This window comes from Dermacentor albipictus, chromosome 6, assembly GCF_038994185.2.
Source record: "Dermacentor albipictus isolate Rhodes 1998 colony chromosome 6, USDA_Dalb.pri_finalv2, whole genome shotgun sequence".
In the NCBI taxonomy this organism is placed as follows: Eukaryota; Metazoa; Arthropoda; class Arachnida; order Ixodida; family Ixodidae; genus Dermacentor; species Dermacentor albipictus.
Window position 1 is genome coordinate 58,911,152 of NC_091826.1, and position 19,164 is coordinate 58,930,315.

Below are 19,164 nucleotides of genomic sequence, written 5' to 3' on the forward strand. Positions count from 1 at the left end.
AACCAAAACGCCATGGCGGTCGTCGCAGTCGCGGGTTCGCAGTACCACCTCTCCGCGGCCGCATCAATATTCGCCACGCAACCCGAAGTAGAAGAAGAAACGGCCATCGCTTTGGCCTGCGCGGCTACCAATGCACACTGCATCATCAGCGACTCAAAAACGGCCTTCGTAACTACGCAAGAGGACTAATAGCACCCCAAGCGCAGAAGATTCTCTGGCACTCCTCCCTCCAGGCAACGCCGCGTGCAGATCATCTGGGGCCCTGGTCACTCGGGTCTGGCTGGAAACGAAGCCGCACACGATGCCGCCCGAGCTCTCGCACACCGGGCGCATCATCCTTCTCCTGCGTCTTCCGATCCCGACCAGCCCTCTGTTCTGCATCGCGGTCACGCGCGGGACCGAATGGTCACGTTCGGAGAAATTCTACTGCACTACCACAGAGAGCGGTTACGCTACCCACCAGCACACAAAACACTGACTAAGTCTCAATCCACCACTTCGCGTCTCCTTCAGACACGAACTTTTCCGAACCCCGTGCTTTACAACCGCATGTACCCCGATGCGTACTCACCACTCTGCAAAGCGTGCAAAGCCCGCGCCGACCTTAATCATATTATTTGGCAATGCCCCAAAGCCTCAACCACCAACACCTCCCGCACTAACACACGCATCATTAGTACGGCCGAGCAGTGGGAGACATTGCTGCTCAGCTTGGACCCAGAGGAGCAGCTCTGGGCCGTCCGGATGGCCGAAGACGCCGCCAGAAAGCAAGAACTGGCCGCTGTCTGAGGAAGGGAGGATTGGGGGTTAGTCTCCCGACCCCCGCCACCCGTTAACCCCATCAAGGACACAATAAAGTTTTATCTCTCTCTCTTCTAGTAGCGCTGGGCGAAACTACGTTCCGTGTTTCCAGAACACATTGTTAACCGAGGACAGGCTGGAAATCTGGCTACGGGGTTGCCCTTTCTGTAACTGAAGAGAAAACAGAGACAGTTTAAAAGAAAGAAATCAAGTCGCGTTAGAAGAAGAAGAAACTTTAGTAAAGAAACTTTAGTAGTTTAGAAGTCGCGTTAGAATATAATAAAGATTTCGCTTACGGACATCAGAATTAATATGGATGAGGGCTCACGGCTATGGTAAAGCCATCGTCTTGCTGGAAATGACCCGCATACATTTTACACACACTCACATACAAGTCCGACATGGGTTTTGCAGAAGCTGTCTTCTGTCCATATGAAGCTTCTGTCTGACCATTCAGAACAAAGAAGGACCAAGGCATTCCGCCTTCAGTATTGTTCAAGTTCGGTCTCACTGGAACCACCAGGTCGTCCTATGCAACAAAATTTCTTGAGCCGGTGCTATATGTATCAACAAGCAGTCCGGCAAACAAAGACAGAAAAATGGGCGAAGTAGAAAGCATAGGGCCTACTAATAAAAAAGAAAAACACAGGAAACGGAAGAAAGGAAGATAACGAAGAGCCGTTTTTCTATCTATCCAGCTCGTCATTTGACTGAATTGCACTAATCTTTTCTCGATTAGGGACTCGCCTGAGTCCTAATGGCTTTCGTCTTCGGGGTCTCTTACAGGGAACCGTATAAGGTTCGTCGTTACACGAAATTCGGGTAAAAGAAGACATCGTAAACAAAGAGAACGTAGATGTCAACTTCGCAAAAAACGATGAGATGGCAGTCCACAAACGGCAGACCGCTTGCAGCTCAGCGCGTGTCGATCATTTCGCGTATTTTTTTCAAACGGTGCTGACTCCCTCCGCATAATGGGGGTGCTAGTCCACCGGTGACGTTGTAAACAAGCCAACCGACGGTGTGACCGGAGGCCGTAGAGACATCCAGGGTAAAGTGGGCAAGGCTCATCTGCGCATAGAAGAAACCGAACACCGTATCATTCTGCGTAGTCGGTATAATTCATTCATTCATTCTCGGTATGATTATCCGTAATTATATTGCACATTGGCTTGATTTTTTCTTGTGCTTTTCGAAAACAATGACGTCAGATATTCGCACTTCCGGAATACGGGCGATGCAGTTCTGGAACACGCATGGCATGTGCGTAAATGCGCGCTCCTATGTAGGCAAAGCGTGTTTTCGCATAAACGATCAGTTGCTAGCCAGTGCTCGCATTTTCGACATTGTTGTGCATGTGTGCACACGATCGCATTCATGTATCAACCCTCTCAGACTCCGACTGACCCCAGAGTCTGAGGCTGACGGAAGCCAGCTGAGACTTTCGGCGAGTATGAGTTGTGCTAAGCAAGAAATATGATTTCTGAGTGAACTCCATTACTTGCGCCCTATGTTCGCGCGTGTTCTAGGCGTCATCGTTTCTTCGCGCCTTGTTAGGTAAACGAATCAGTACCAGTAGCTCAATTCAACGTTCCTATATATGCATCTATATGCTATACACGTCACTTACGCATATTATGCACGAGAAAGCTATAGAAGCAGCTGGCGCAGATGCTTTGCGTATCCGCAGAGGCTACGCCGCCGCCCGCAAAAGCTTTTAGATACATAGACTCTACAATAAATGTGAACCCCTGCTCCTTAACAGCCCTGCGCTTGATTATATTTGCTCACCGCGCAGATTCCAAAGGCATTACAGACTGGAACTACGAATTTGAGCTGAGGTGCCGAGAGCTTTAGAGAATCCAGGATTTTTCACAAATGTCATCTCCGGTATACTTTCGTGGCCGATACTGACTTCCCACCCACAGTGGTGGCTTACTAGTCATGGATGCGCTGCTAAACACGAGCTCACGCGATCAAATCCAGGCATCGGTGGCGGCAGCTAGACGAGGGCGAAATGCGAAACTGCGCCCCACTGTACCATGCAATGGGTGCACGTCACACACACACACACACACACACACACACACACACACACACACACACACACACACACACACACACACACACACACACACACACACACACACACACACACACACACACACACACACACACACACACACACACACACACACACACACACACACACACACACACACACACACACACACACACACACACACACACACACACACACACACACACACACACACACACACACACACACACACACACACACACACACACACACACACACACACACACACACACACACACACACACACACACACACACACACACACACACACACACACACACACACACACACACACACACACACACACACACACACACACACACACACACACACACACACACACACACACACACACACACACACACACACACACACACACACACACACACACACACACACACACACACACACACACACACACACACACACACACACACACACACACACACACACACACACACACACACACACACACACACACACACACACACACACACACACACACACACACACACACACACACACACACACACACACACACACACACACACACACACACACACACACACACACGTGCGCGCGCACACACGCATACAAAAGAAAACAAGCGCGATGCAAGATACTATTAAAGACGTACGCCATTCGGTAGTCAGACATACACCAGTGGTCTCATTATCGTGTTTGTGTAGTGTCTTCTGGATTTTTTTTCTTCAGCCGCTTGGCCAGCATTATTAGATCGAACACGTAGTTAAAAGCTATCAGACGTGCTGGCCCATTTAATCGTAAAAGTTCCTACATTTCTGTGTCCTTCTTCATGGTGGCAATTGTATGTTTTCACCCAGGCGAAAGTGTGACATCATTGGTTTACTGTGGTGATGAAAGCGGAAGGGCAGGGGGATGTGTAGTGCGAATATGGGATGTAGTTTCAGGAACACAGGGAGACAGTCAGTGCCACGTGTTGTGCATTTACGTTGTTGTCCCGCCATCGAGTTGCTTCTTTGCCAAAGCATCTGGCCCACATAGTATATTTAGATATTGCTAAATCTAAAACGCCATCAGTAAAGATGGGACGCCATCTTTACTTCACCATCAATCTCAGTCCTTAAATAAAGCCTGTTTAACTTTAACCGTAGCAGTTTTGTGGTGGAGATGCCGGGGTACTTCGACCAAGACGACGGAGCTGCTGCAGCAAGTACCACGCCGGAGCCGACGCCTCGCTCGACTGCCCTCAACACCACTTGAGATCCCTATGTCCCACAGCGGTGACCAACAACCTTCTCTGGCAGCTCCAGTGCGAACAACCGGCGCCTGGATGCATCAGATGGAGCCCCGCCCTTTCTCAGGAAAATTCGGCGAGGACGTGGAGGAATGGCTCACCCACCACAAGCGTGTGAGCAAGTACAACGGCTGGAAGGCCACGGCTCAGCTCGACAATGTGGTTCTGTTCCTCACAGACACTGCGCTCGTGTGGTTCGAGAAACATGAAGATATCTGCACAACGTGGGACAGCTTCGTTACTCACCTTACCGAGTGCTTTGGCGATTCCACCACGAAAAGGAAGCGGGCGGAGCAGACATTGCTTCAGCGTGCTCAAGTCCCAGGTGAGAACTGTACTACGTACATTGAGGCAATCCTGAAGCTTTGCAGAACGGTCAATCCTCCAATGTCCGAAGAGGACAAGGTTGGACACATTCTCAAAGGCATAGCCGAGGATGTGTACAATTATTTAATCGGAAAGGAGAGTCTCGCCTCGGTCGCCGACCTCACCAAGCATTGCCGCACATTTGAGGCCTTGAAGCTGTGCCGTATCACGCCTAAGTTCGGCAGGATGACAAATGTCACAACGGTGGCAAGCGTTGAAGACAATGACAACCACAGTTTTCAATGTGAACTTGCGGCAACTATAAGGCAAATTGTCCGCGAAGAACTTGAAAGACACACCAAAGTGGCGGATGTCGAACTGCTTGGCTGTGCTCCCAACCAACCTCAAGAACATGCATCAGCTGTGTCCGCATTGTATGCCATGCCAGGCGTTGCAGAGTGTCGAGTCGATCAACTGTGACAGCACCGACGTACCTTTCCCGACGACGCGATGCACGATCAACGAGCTCGTCGAGCTACCACCACGAATCGGAATTCGGAAGATCGCGTTTATTATTCTCAGCGTCCCAGGGTTGACCCCGAGGTTTACAACGTCGGTCGCGCATCGCCTGTGTGTTACAGCTGTGGCGCCTCAGGACACATTGCTCGTTTTTGTCGCCGGCGCCGAGAGACAACAAGATATGGCCCACCACCAACTTGACCTAATTTTGAACGTGACAGTTATGACGACCGTTGGCCGACAGACCCTGATAGTGCAAACGCCACAGGCGCGCCACCCCGGCATGCCTTCCATCAATATAGTAGAAGGAGTGGCTCGCCAGCTTTAGACCGCAGCCTGACGCCCCCAACCAGTCGCCAACGCCGTTCACCGTCACCACGGCGACGTGCTGCGTCACCACAGCCGTCGGAAAACTAGCCGGCGCGGCCGATGGAGGTAAGGTCACCGGACAGTCTGCGTCTCTGCGAAATCTGCCTATTATGATGGTGAAGAACAAAGTGCGTGTGTTAATTGATAGTATACCTGCAACAGCATTAGTGCATACTGGTGCTACCGTTTCCGTCATGAGTGTGACCTTCAAGGAGAGGCTGGGTCGGAAAGTTATGTTCCCGTGGAATGATGGTGTGACGTTTCGTGGTGTCAGTGGAGAGTGCCTAGTTCCCCTTGGTATTTGTGTTGCAAGTGTTTTATTCGGAGGAGAAGATCTTAAAACAGAATTCCTCGTACCACCGCTATGCACTCATGATGTGATTCTCGGGATGGACTTTCTTCAGGATTGTGGTGCATCCGTTAACTGTGGCACAGGCGAAATTACTTTGAATAGCGCGCTTCTCGCCACCCTTGCTGACACATCCTTACCAGTGAAAAACTATTGTGTTGTTTCGAACGATTTGCTGATACCGCCTTGGTCGCTCTCCCGTATCCCTGTCAATTTCGCTGCTGCCGACCTTTCATCGTTTGACGCGCAAGTCCAGCCACTTACGTCGAGCTGCGCAAAGAAAGATGTACTTGTACCACGCTCTGTCGTGAGAGTAGTGGATGGCACCTCAAATTTGTGGGCTTTAAATTGTTCTTGTGTCCCTGCCGTTCTCCCGCGTGATATGAAGCTTGCTGAATTTGACAAGATTACTTATAGCTCCATTACAGTTCTAAGCGAGGAGGAGCAGTCTCATACTAGCGATCCCCAACGAAACATTTCTGAAGAGCAGATCCTACGAATGATCAACAAGGCACTGCCCTCACATGAGCGCCGCGCTCTCTCACAAGTATTGTGGGCACATCTTTCTGTGTTCGATTTCACACAAGGCGACAAGCAGGCTTCACTCCCGCATTCTCGTGCTCGCCACAGAATTGAGACCGGATCTGCGCACCCCATTCGGCAAAAGCCTTACCGCGTTTCTTCAACCGAGAGGACAGTTATTGCTGAACACGTGAAAGACATGCTGCGGAATAATGTCGTTCAAGAGTCTTCTAGTCCGTGGGCAGCACCAGTGATCTTAGTAAAGAAGAAGGATGGATCGTGGCGGTTTTGCGTCGATTACAGGAAACTGAGTGCAGTCACCAAAAAGGATGTGTATCCACTTCCTAGAGTTGATGATGTCATCGATTGTTTACATTCCGCTGCCTACTTTTCATCACTGGATTTGCGATCAGGGTATTGGCAGATACCCATGCACCCAGACGATAAGGAGAAAACGACCTTCGTGACACCAGACGGTCTTTATGAATTTAACGTTATGCCGTTCGGCCTTTGTAACGCGCCAGCAACATTCGAACGATTCATGGATACTATCCTCCGAGGACTTAAATGGGAAATTTGTTTGTGCTACCTCGACGATGTGGTGATTTTTGGCAGCACATTGTGTAAGCGTAACAGCCGTCTCAGTCTTGTTCTGGATTGTGTCAAACAAGCCGGCTTGATCCTAAATTCCAAGAAATGTCGTTTCGGGGAAACCGAGACGTTAGTACTTGGGCATCTGGTCGACAAAAACGGTGTGAGGCCACATCCACGGAAGATTGAGGCAGTCAGCTCCTTCGAAGCACCGAAGTCAGTGCGGGAGTTGAGAAGATTCTTGGGCCTGTGCTCGTATTTTCGTCGCTTCGTCCCAAGATTCGCTGACGTGGTGTACCCCCTAACATGTCTGCTCCAAAAAGCCGTCCCTTTCAACTGGACATCGGCTTGCGACGACGCGTTCCGCCAGCTAAAATTTCTGCTAACGTCAGGGCCCATATTGCGTCACTTCGATGCATCCGCACCTACGGAAGTGCACGCTGATGCCAGTGGCATCGGCATCAGTGCCGTACTTGTGCAACGTCATCAAGGAGCTGAACACGTTGTGGCTTATGCTAGTCGCTCTTTGACTAAGGCGGAACGCAATTACACTGTGACCGAGCAAGAATGCTTGGCAGCTGCTTTCGCTGTTCACAAATTTCGACCCTATGTCTATGGACGCCCGTTCACTGTCATTACTGACCACCACGCATTGTGCTGGTTGGTGAATCTCCGTGACCCGAGTGGACGACCAGCACGTTGGGCTCTTCGACTGCAGGAGTACGACTTCGTTATTTCCTACAAGTCCGGGCGTCGCCACGCAGATGCGGACTGTCTCTCCCGCCTTCCTCTGACGACGACGGAGTGTGACGAAGACAATTTTGATGACTGTTTTGCTCCCATTTCTTCTACGTTCCCAGATTCGATGACTTTCAAAGCAGAGCAGGAAAATAATATTAGTTTGGAACCTCTATTTGTAGCCGCATCGCGTCCTGGAGCCACCGGTCGATTTTGTGTCCGTGACGGCCTGCTTTACAAGACCAATTATGCGGTTAAAGGAGCACGCTTCCTTCTGGTGGTGCCGCAAAGTCTGCGAACGGACATACTGAGAGCCATGCACAACGATGTAACCTCTGGTCATCTAGGATTCGTAAGAACTTTGAACTGGACACAGGAGCGTTTTTACTGGCCCAAAATGCGGGCCACAGTCAAGCACTACGTCGCCAGTTGCGAACAATGTCAACGCTACAAGCGCCCTACGACCGCTCCGCCAGGTCTTCTCCAACCTCTGCCGCCACCTTGCCTGCCATTTGAACAAGTGGGTATCGATCTTCTGGGCCCATTTCCCCGATCATCTAACGACAACCGATGGGTGATCGTATGTGTCGACCATCTGACCCATTACGCGGAAACGGCGGCCGTACCATCTTCAACAGCTGCGTCCGTTGCGACGTTTTTGCTTCGATTCATTATTCTTCGACATGGACCCCCCCTGTCATCATTAGCGATCGCGGTCGTCAGTTCGTTGCGGACACCGTAGAAGAACTGCTTCGTCTCTGCAGTTCGCAGTTCCGTCATTCAACGCCTTATCACCCTCAGACAAATGGGCTCGTGGAACGTACGACAGAACTCTAACTAACATGCTGGCCATGTACGTATCTTCCGATCACAAGGACTGGGATGACGTACTCCCCTTCATCATCTATGCTTATAATACTGCAAAGCATGAGACGGCCGATTACAGTCCTTTTTATCTCCTTTACGCACGTTCACCGCTAAGCTGCATTGACACTATACTACCGTTTGACTTTCACAGCGAGTACTCTGTTGCCAAGACGCTTTGTCTTGCCGAAGAAGCCAGGCGTATCGCTCGTCTTCGCACTGTGGTATCGCAAGACCGATCGAAAGAGCGCCATGACAGCCAACATCAGTCTGTCTCGTACGCCAAAGGAGACTTTGTGTGGTTGTGGACTCCGCAACGTAAACGTGGCTTATGCGAAAAGTTTTTACCCCAGTACACGGGCCCATTCGTCATTGTAGATCGCTTGAGTGACTTGACGTACGTGGTGGCACGCTTGACGTCGGCTGGTCGTCGGTCTAGCCGGACCCAGTTAGAACATGTTGCCCGTCTTAAGCGGTTTCACCCTACGCTTTCCGAGTGATTTGGACTTGCCCAGCGGGCTTCGTCTGGCAACCGGGGATTGCTACGGCATGAGCCGGGCGAGGAGAAGACGACGTTAGCGTGTGCATGCGTGTGCAGCCTCGGGACGCCATCTTTAGTTCACCATCAATCTCGGTCCTTAAATAAAGCCTGTTTAACTTTAACCGTAGCAATATACCATGTTCTTGTGGAGCTTGTGAGAGCATCACTTGGCTGGTTGCGTCTGGGTAAAACGTATACTACGCGCTTTTGTTTAGCTGCACAAATTTTAAAGAATGGTCAGTGGTAGGTAGCGAAATTCTAACACTTTGTCTAAATTACATGATTTATTTGTTTATTCATTTTCAAATATTACAGCCCTATTCAAGGCTATTGCAGGAATGGAGTACAACAAGCGCATGAAACACAAAAACAAGACAGTTGAACATAGTAGAAAAAATCGTGGCGGCGATTATTCCTACGTAATCTCAAACTTTTTAATTAAAACATTACGGTGCATATTTCGATAGACCAATTGTAGTTCAGTGAATATGCTAGGCATGTCCATTTGGAATGCATTCTGAGAATGACATCTGTTTCGGGGTATGCGACGTCGAACTTGCGCTCTAAGTCCACTATTGTTTCCCTTTCACTTAAATTTTCGAGAAAGCGTTGTTTTATCCATTGAAGCACGAGAGTAATTTCATCACTCAAGCATTTCGCCGGGCACTTCTAAAATAATTGTCTGGAAACTGGCGCAGCCCTGAGAATTATTTCTAAGTCAGTGTGCCTTGCATACTCACTAGCTACAAAATTTAAATATATGCCGTAAAGTAATCAAATAAAACATTAAGTAACGTAAATATGTTAATTATTCAAGTCAGAATATTGATTTCTCTTAGAAGCAATGGCCCCCTCGTCTAGTAATTAAATATATCAAGGGTTAGAATTGTGCTATCTGCCTCAGGCAAATAAAAAAAAGCAGTGGAGCTAAAATAAAAAGACGGCTCGTACAGACAGGCTCAAAAGTGTGCCGCTTTCGATATTAGAGAGCTTTACCTCGTATGTAAATCCTTTGCATTTGCGGATTAGCGGGCTACCGGAGCTTTGTACGGCGGCAGATAATGTGGTAGCGACATCTCGTGGTACTGTGTTCAATTACAGTACGTTTGAAATTCGTTCTTTTTTTTTTATCCCGCGAGTGTTGTTGCCGAAGGAAAATCACAAAGCACAGCACGTTAACAATTACGTCACTACAAATGTTTTCTACCATCAGTTAACTAGAATATGGTAAGCAACCGCACTTTTAGCTTTGCGTGCAGGCTGGTTAAGCTCTTCCCCACAAGATGTTGCCACTAGCGTTATTCCTGCCGCACACCTCTTCGGTATCGCGCTATTAGAGAGCGTGTCTGCTATTCCGGCAAACGGGGGTGGTTTGGGCGGATTGCCGGATTCGCGGGGGCGTAAACGTTAGCGCTCGGAGTGGTGCTGCCACCTGATAGCGTAGAGTGCAACCAGACAAACACAGAGCTAAAATTGGAGTAACCCACTATGTCCTGCTTCGCTGCTGGTGTAAATTTTCGGCAGTGACCTAATGGCGAGGACGATTACGCCGCTGTTGAAAATTTACATCAGCAGTTGAACAGAATATAGTAATTGGCTTTGTATTTGTGTGGTTGAGGTTTGCACCACCAGCTGGCGCCACGAATCGGGCCGCTCACGTTTACGCCTACGCTCAACCGGCAAACCGCCCGCGCTTGCCGGAATACCGGACGCACTAAAATTCCCTATTATCGTGCAAGAGCTAACACGCTCGCGGACGAGCTAAGGCGCTCCGCTATTGGTTACATATACGACAAGACACATGTGGCATTCGCCAGCCCATTTTGTTGTTGCGCGTGAAAGCTCTTAATGTTTCCTTTAAAGGCAGTCACTTCTCTACCTTTGGTTGGAGCGTCTCCAAAGTCTCGAAAGTGGCGACGTCCATGGGCGCATACTGGACGAATTGACACCCTCCACCGAAGGTCATAATCCGGTCAACGGTGATTCCAGCATGCAGATTGCCGCACTCCTGTAACGGTGTCATGCAGACAGGCTATATTGGGGATTAGAAAGCGTCGCGATTGAACACCAAAAACGAATATCAGGTTAAGCCATATTACTGAATTCACCGCAGCAATATCAATGCGGCCACTCCTTGCGTACAACGAGGCTCAGTATAAGCGAAAAAAGAGTGTTCATATACTTGTCATTGCAATAATAATAGTAATGAGAAAAAAAAAACGCGGAAGAAATAGAGCGCTGGATTCAACACGTCGAGGGCGCCGCACTACTGCAGAAACTTGCGACAACACTGTTCGAGATGACAGTCTTTACGCGTTCACTCAGCGTAGGGGACTCCCTCGCTAAAAGCACATGTAACAAGAACTTGTTGCACCCTTATATGCTACTATCGCTTACATTTTTGCTACCGTACTAGTAGGTATCAAAGTTTAGAGGAACGAAGCCATTATTCGATCATGCATAGGTCCCGTTCCCAGAAGGTTCTGCTGTCGCGCCGCGCTTGGTGCAACCAGAGCTAAGTTTAGTCCTTCCTTCTTGCTTGGAGAGACATTGCCGGGCAGCACGTTTGCCTATCTGCGGGCGAGTGGTCACGTGTGAGAGAGCTCGCTCTGCAATAGCAGGGGTCAGCCATTACACACACACACACCTGTTTCAACGCTTACAAGTGTGAAGTTTATTTTTTAGGTATTTATTTATATTCTTTTGCAGAAACTCAGCTGTAGCTCAGCTGTTGTAAAGCCGCGGTCGACACGTAGGGTGAAAAATGGTGCGGAGAGACTCAGCCAGCAAGACAAAAAACAACAAAAATAAACGAAAAAAAAACGTGAGTTCTGCCGACAACCCGGTGAGCCCGTTGCGACTAGGGACCGAGACTGCAAGATTAAATAGTAGTATTCCCACTAGATGTATCATGATAGTTAAGTATGTAAGCATTATAATGCGCCAGTGAACGCCACTTGAGCACTTAGTCACGTCGTTTCTGTACCTTAGTGATCACACATCCTCAGCAGCATGCACAAGAAGTTTAATACACCCAGCTGCGGCTGCGTCCCCGACAGAGACTACGCTCTAATGTTTTGTCTCAAGGTTTAAGCATACATGTAAGAGAGTTTCTTTCCTTCACTTTTCTTCTAGTGAAATTGAAGACTGTTTTTTCCAATGCGAAGTATTTTATGACTCAATGCATGCTGGCCCCGTCATTTACTTCTTAATTAACGTTTCCAATGTAGTAATATCGAATGTACTTGCTTTGCTTTTCACAGGCAAGACCATTCTATTTGATGAAGTTTTACAGTTTTATGCGTAGTCAGTTGTTTGTTAGCTCCTTTGTTGCATAAGAGGGCTTGCTTATAAGGGGATGGATATACCAGTGCCCACCACAATAAGTATCATAACCATCATCGTTATCATCGTCATTATTATATGCGTCTCGCTCCTTCCCATCGATAATGTACGACAGAAACGCTAGTGCGTTAAAGTCAAAATGGGCGCATAAATCTGTTGGTATAAAATGGAAAATGTATAAGTAGGCGGCACTTTGCTTTAGGGACCAAGCGCCAGCGAGATATTTTTGTAAGGATTCTTGTAGAAGATTTAAGTAGACGGTCACGTTTTCAGTTTCACTACTCTGGGACCATAGTGTGTATACATGTGTTTTGTAATTTTTGTAATATGAATAAAATGTCTCTCACCCCCAAAATACCTAAAAAAGTTGAGCTAGAGGGTCTCACGTAACTCGCAGAAAAGACAAGTGGCGTCCTTTAATGTGCAGAGGGTAATTTTCATGCGAAGGAAAAAGCAATGAAGTGCAGCTTGAGAATTCAGTTGAAGTTATGACTGGAAGATAATTTCAGGCATGTAGAGGTTTGTACTGATGCAGTAAAATATAATAACTCTCTCAGGTACAGGGAAGGGAGCGAACGCACTTCACGTCGGCTCCGTTTTCCAAGAATTTCGCTGTGATTATCGCTCATTCACCTCATGAATGTAACACCAGCGTGTGCAGGAAGTCACCAAGATTCTACTGGCACCATATTCAAGGTGGGAAACGACTTCCTTCCCAATCACAGAGGCTTTTCACCAGCTCCACGCTAACCCTCACCGGAGCTCGCTTCGCCGGAGCGGTGATGGAAGTTCAAGTGAACGGGGAGGACATCTCCCCTGAAGAGTTTCTCCAAGGCAACGGTTGGTGCACCATTCGATACAAGACCCAATTCAACCGCGAGGCCGCGCAAAGCAACACCCAGAACGGAACCCACTCCCGCACCGGCGAGGGAGCGAACGGCGACCGACAGCGTTCGCGTCAAAGACAGCGTAACGTCAAGCAGCAAGTCATCAGGAACAGTAAAATGCCACTACTCCCACGAAGTGATTTCAAGGTCGTGATACGACCAAGAGGAGGCCTCGACGTTGCCGCCACCGGAACCGTGCTCCTCGCGTCGGCCATTTACCGGGCGGCCAACGTACCGGGGCAAGAAGCAGGGGAGGACACGGTGTGCACCAACAACCGCCAAAACATCATAGTCGTGAGTACACCTCACGCTACTCACGCCGCTAAGTACAGACAACTAGAAGCCATCACCATCGGTGATCGCCGCCACGAGGTCAGTGCCTATGAGACGGCCCCCGACTACACGGTGAAGGGAATCATCAGGGGAATCCCGTTGGAGGAGGACGCCAAGTCCATTCACACCAACATCGTTCACGCCCGCAACCCCGACGCCCTGGCAGCCAAACGGCTCAGTAACACCAAGACGGTCATAGTGGCCTTTCAAGGACCACGAGTGCCCTCCTACGTCAGGTACGGCGGCGCCCTACTTCGCTGCACCCTGTATCGCAAGCAAGTCGACATGTGTCACTGCTGCGGGAGACTCGGTCACCGCATGGACGTGTGCCCCAATCCTCAGGACAAAGTGTGCCGTGGTTGTGACGCCCTCAACCCAGGCCCCGACCACCAGTGCTCCCCACGTTGCAAGCTGTGCGGGGGAACACACATGACAGCGGATCGCAACTGCCGCGCAAGGTACAAGACCCCCTACGTCGTGACAAAGAGGCAATGGGAACGACACAGGGCCAACGAGGAAGCGGAGGCGGCCGCCAAAGCCACCAGCCCCGCCGGCAAGCCACGCTCGAGATCCAGGACCCGCAGCCGAGGCCGCTCCCGGTCCCGGAGCCGCACCCCAAACCCACGGCAGCAGCAGCAGCAACGTCGGTCTCGCAGCCGCACCCCCAGAAGGACCTCAACAAGAGACACCGAAACCACCGAGAAGGTGAGCTGGGCAGATGCGGTCACGGGAAAACGAGCACCAACCACGAAGGCTGGCGACAAAGCACCCGCTAAAACAGAGACGGAGGTAACTAAATTAACACAGGCGATACAAGCGCTGCAGAAGCAAATAGAACACATGCAGACACAGATTCGCGAAAAAGACGACCTCATACAACAACTCCAGCATGCCGTGAAGAGCGGTACCGATACAGAGGCCATGCATGAGACTCAAGAACAACCAATAGACGACGACGAAGTCGTATACCCCGACACTAAACGCAGGCCCGCTCCCTCACAGACCACTCAGGCCACGCAGGGAACAGAAGAGGAACCGATAGAGGACGACGAGGTCGAGTTCCCCGATACCAAACGAAGACCCACTCCCACCCTTACAGAGGCAACACGACCCAAACGCACGCGCGCAGCGATACGCGACGCGCGAATAGATGCACTCGAGGCTCGCTTCAGCAATCTCGAGGAAACTATCATCGCGTCCATCACGCGTACCATCCAGCGGAGCCTGGAGAGTGTTCACCTCAGACTGTCGAGATTAGAAGCCGCAAACAGCACGATCGTACCGTCGCATAGGGAAGCGGCGCAACACATGTAACAAGATATAAGCATGGCCCGACACTCATCGAAACAAAAACACACGATATGGCAGTGGAACTGCAGAAGTTACCAAAACAAACGAGCGCACTTACAACAATACCTGAAAACGATCCCCGAACGCCCAGACGTCATCATACTGCAGGAAACGAATGGTCCCGCCAAACTCGCGGGGTACCAGTCTATAACAGGCAAGGCGGAGAAACCAAACGTCACCACACTTGTCAAGCGAGCGCACACAGTTATCGAACACGATACCAAAATCAGAGACATCGAAAACGTTCTCGTAGAATTAATTCCACCACGCAAGACCCGCAATAGCATCTTCGTACTCAACGTCTACAGCAGTCCCAGATGCCGCCAGCACCGCTTCCATGTCCTCTTCAAACGGGCAATCGACATCGCCAAGGGGCAACAGCTGTTCATTGGGGGGGACTTTAACGCAGCGCACACGGCGTGGGGTTACAAGCACGATCACCCCAAAGGCACCAATCTATGGGCAACGGCGCAATACGCCGGACTCGAGCTGGTCACCGACCCCGCGGCACCAACAAGGCAGGGCAACAGCGTAAGCACTGACACGACGCCGGACCTTACTTTCACGCGCAACACACGCAAAGTCACTTGGACAAACACCATGCAAGACTTGGGGAGCGATCACTACATTATTTCCATAGAAGCAGAAGGCGGTCCGCAGGAACACAATGCCGGTCGTCAAATGAAGATCACCAACTGGAATCGGCTACGCAAACATCGTGATGAGCAACAGATGGAAGACATCACAGATATAGAACAGTGGACCGACCAACTGCGGTGGGATATCGAGCGCATGACGCAAACGATCCCGTCGACAGCTGGGCTCGAGACAATAGACTCCCGGTTGCTGCACATGTGGGAAGCCAAAACTAACCTGCAGCACCGATGGAAACAACAGAGACACAATAGGAGACTGCGTAAACGGATAGCACAGCTCAACAAAGAAATAGAAAAGCACGCGCTTAACCTGCAACATCAACAATGGGAAGAGAAATGCGCGGAGATGGATGGTCAACTCACCACGCGTCGCACGTGGCAGATACTGCGGTACCTGATCGATCCCGCCAACACCAAGACCACACACATGCAAGGCATATACAAAATCATACACGCTTACGGGGGAACGGAAGAACAATTCCTACGGGATACGGAACGCCTTTACATATCCCAAACGCCACCGCAAATATATCCAGACTACTCAGGAGAAAGCAACGCCACCCTAGACGAGGAATTCTCCGTAGCCGAAATCCAGGCGGCCCTCGTAAAGCTGAACACCAAGTCGGCCCCTGGCCCCGATCGAATACCCAATCGGGCACTACGCAATCTCGATTACGGATCGATCGAGAAACTAACAAAATACATTAATGAGTGCTGGGCGCACGGCAAGCTACCCCGACAATGGAAAGAAGCAAATATCACACTGATACCGAAACCCGGAAAGAAATTACAGCTGGAAAACCTGCGCCCCATCTCCCTCACGTCCTGCGTGGGCAAGTTAATGGAGCACGCGTTTCTCAATAGACTCACGGATTACCTCGAGGACAACGACTTATTTCCACACACCATGATTGGGTTCAGAAGACATCTCTCCACGCAAGACGCCCTTCTGCAACTAAAACACCAAATCATAGACAATCCGGGGTGTTCGACGAAAGCCATCCTCGGGCTGGACCTGAAGAGGGCCTTCGATAACGTTCGCCACGATGCCATATTGCGACAAATAGACAATCTAAATCTCGGCCTGCGCACGTACAACTACGTCCGAGACTTCCTCACGGGAAGAACCGCTCGCATGCGAGTGGGGCAACTACAGTCAGAGCAAATCAACATCGGCAGCTCGGGCACCCCGCAAGGCTCGGTGATCTCGCCAATGCTCTTCAACCTCGTCCTGCTGGGGTTGCCCGACCAACTGTTTCAAATCGAAGGACTGCATCACACGCTATACGCGGATGATATTACGATCTGGACGACAACGGGCAGCGACGGAGCGATCGAGCAACGTTTACAACAGGCCATCCAATGCGTAGAAAACTACCTTGTGGGCACGGGACTCGCCTGCTCGGCCGAAAAATCCGAACTGCTGCTGTATAGACCAGTCAGAAAGGGGCGCCCACCTAAATGCTGCACCCCCCAGGAAAAGCAAAAGATCCAATTAACGGCATCAAATGGCCTACCCATCCCGATAGTAGAGAAAATCCGGGTACTAGGAATGATGATAGAGCATAAGGGTGGCAATGGCGAAGCACTTCGCAAGATAACGGCAAAGGCCACCAGCACGATGCAGCTCATTCGACGCATCACCAACAAACACGCGGGCATGCGCGAAGGCAGCGTCATCCGACTCATCCAAGCCTTCGTCATTTCCCAGATAAGGTACATGGCAGCGTTTCACAACTGGACGGTTGCGGAAAAAAACAAGCTCAACGCGCTCATACGCAAGGCGTACAAATGTGCGTTGGGACTTGCGCCTGGAGTCAGCACCACCAAGCTCTTAGAACTAGGCCTACACAATACGCTCGAAGAACTCGTGGAGGCGCAACAAGTGTCCCAACTTGAACGCCTATCCAAGACCCGCCCGGGCAGACACGTGCTTGAAAATCTCGGCATCACATACCACTCGCAACATGGCGTCAAAGTAGACATTCCAAGACCCATACGCGAGCAACTATACGTACCCCCATTGCCTCGCAACATGCACCCCCAGCACCACACGGGGAGGCGTAAAGCCAGGGCACAACAAATGAACAAAATTTACTCTAACGACAAGGATGCGGTCTTCACCGACGCAGCCCGCTATCGAGACAGGAAGAGTTTCGTGGCAGCAGTTACTAGCCACCGAGGCAACCACCTCACGAGCGTCACCGTGAACACGGCACATGCCGAAGCGGCAGAGGAAGCGGCCATAGCACTGGCCCTCACACAAACCAAAGCTACATACGTGATCTGTGACTCGCAAACAGCAATTCGCAATTTTGCAAATGGGCGCATCTCGCAAGAGGCATATCAGATACTCCAGCGACATCCCATACACCAGGGAGAGGCCGACATTGATACCCGAAGGCATTTGCTGTGGATCCCGGCACACACTGGAATGAGCACCCCCAACGAAGCGGCTCACGGCGTTGCTCGAGGCCTGACTCACCGAGCAGCATCGGAGGAAGAGCCCCCGCGGGGTACTGCAAACGTCTGGGCATGGGAGGATCGTATGACCACTTTTCACGACATCACGGCACACTACCAATTACAAAGACGCATATACCCATTCCCTCACGCTATGTTAGACAGGACGCAAGCAGTACACTTCATACAATTACAAACAGACTCTTACAGAAACCCCAGACTCATGCACGCCATGTATCCAGACATGTACACTACAAACAGATGCACATCGTGTGGCGAGGTTGCCACACTAAATCACATGCTATGGGAGTGTCGGGACCTAACAAACAAGTCGGGCAGTGCCGACCCCTCCGTCTCTTCCACCGCCAGCCTCCAGTCACGCTGGATGACCGCACTGCTCAGCTCTGACCTGACAGAACAACTCTGGGCCGTCCAGCGAGCCGAGGAAGCCGCTTCGAGACAAGGTCTCGGAACCGCGTCCGCGGCGGGTGCCCAGACCCACTAAAAGACGCCGGACTCAAATCTTGCTGATTTGAAATTAAAGTTTACGCTCTCTCTCAGGTACAGTGATTCCTGCAGGAGTCACAACGCGACGCAAAAGTATCAAACGCGGTAAATGCAAAAAATCGAAATTATCCCAAGGAACCAGAGTACCAGTAGTTCTAATTGCTACATGCCATTTAGTTCTCTCCGAAATTTGGAAAAACGGCGCAACTTGGCCGCAGTTTGATTATCCTCTCTTGTGTATAATACATCCACATGTGCGCACACACGCAAACCCCTCTCCCTTCTCCTGGGGGGGGGTGGGGGGAGGCGGCTTAGCGGCTATGGTGTTGCGCTGCTAAGCACGAGGTAACGAGATGAAATCCGGGCCGCGGCGGCCGCATTTGATAGGGTATAAATGCAAAAACGCCCCTTCACCGTGCGGCTTTCCCGTGCATTGGGGGCACATTAAGGATCCCCGGCATGGTGGTCAAAATTAATCGGGACTACCACATCACGGCGTTCCGCATAATCGAACCGCTGTTTGGTACGTAAAACTCCATAATTCAATTCCATTTAACACGCACAAACACACACCTTGTGTGTGTGTGTGTGTGTGTGTGTGTGCGTGTTTGTGTGTGTGTGTATTTTCTTTCGTGCCACCTACCAG

General features: G+C 50.4%; 1 protein-coding gene across 6 annotated transcripts in view; it reads right to left on the reverse strand.

The window, feature by feature from the left end:
• Nucleotides 1–1,018: 1,018 nt before the first annotated feature.
• The window catches only part of LOC135896123 (uncharacterized), a 64,270-nt gene continuing 46,124 nt past the window's right edge, over nt 1,019–19,164 (reverse strand). For all 6 annotated transcript variants that reach the window (XM_065424472.2, XM_065424469.2, XM_070540600.1 and 3 more), the window contains 2 exons: nt 10,857–10,985; nt 1,019–1,872 (listed from right to left, as the gene is read on the reverse strand). In XM_065424472.2, the coding sequence (XP_065280544.1) occupies nt 1,717–1,872; nt 10,857–10,985 (285 nt within the window). In that variant the 3' untranslated portion in view covers nt 1,019–1,716. The remainder of the gene's footprint in view (nt 1,873–10,856; nt 10,986–19,164) is intronic.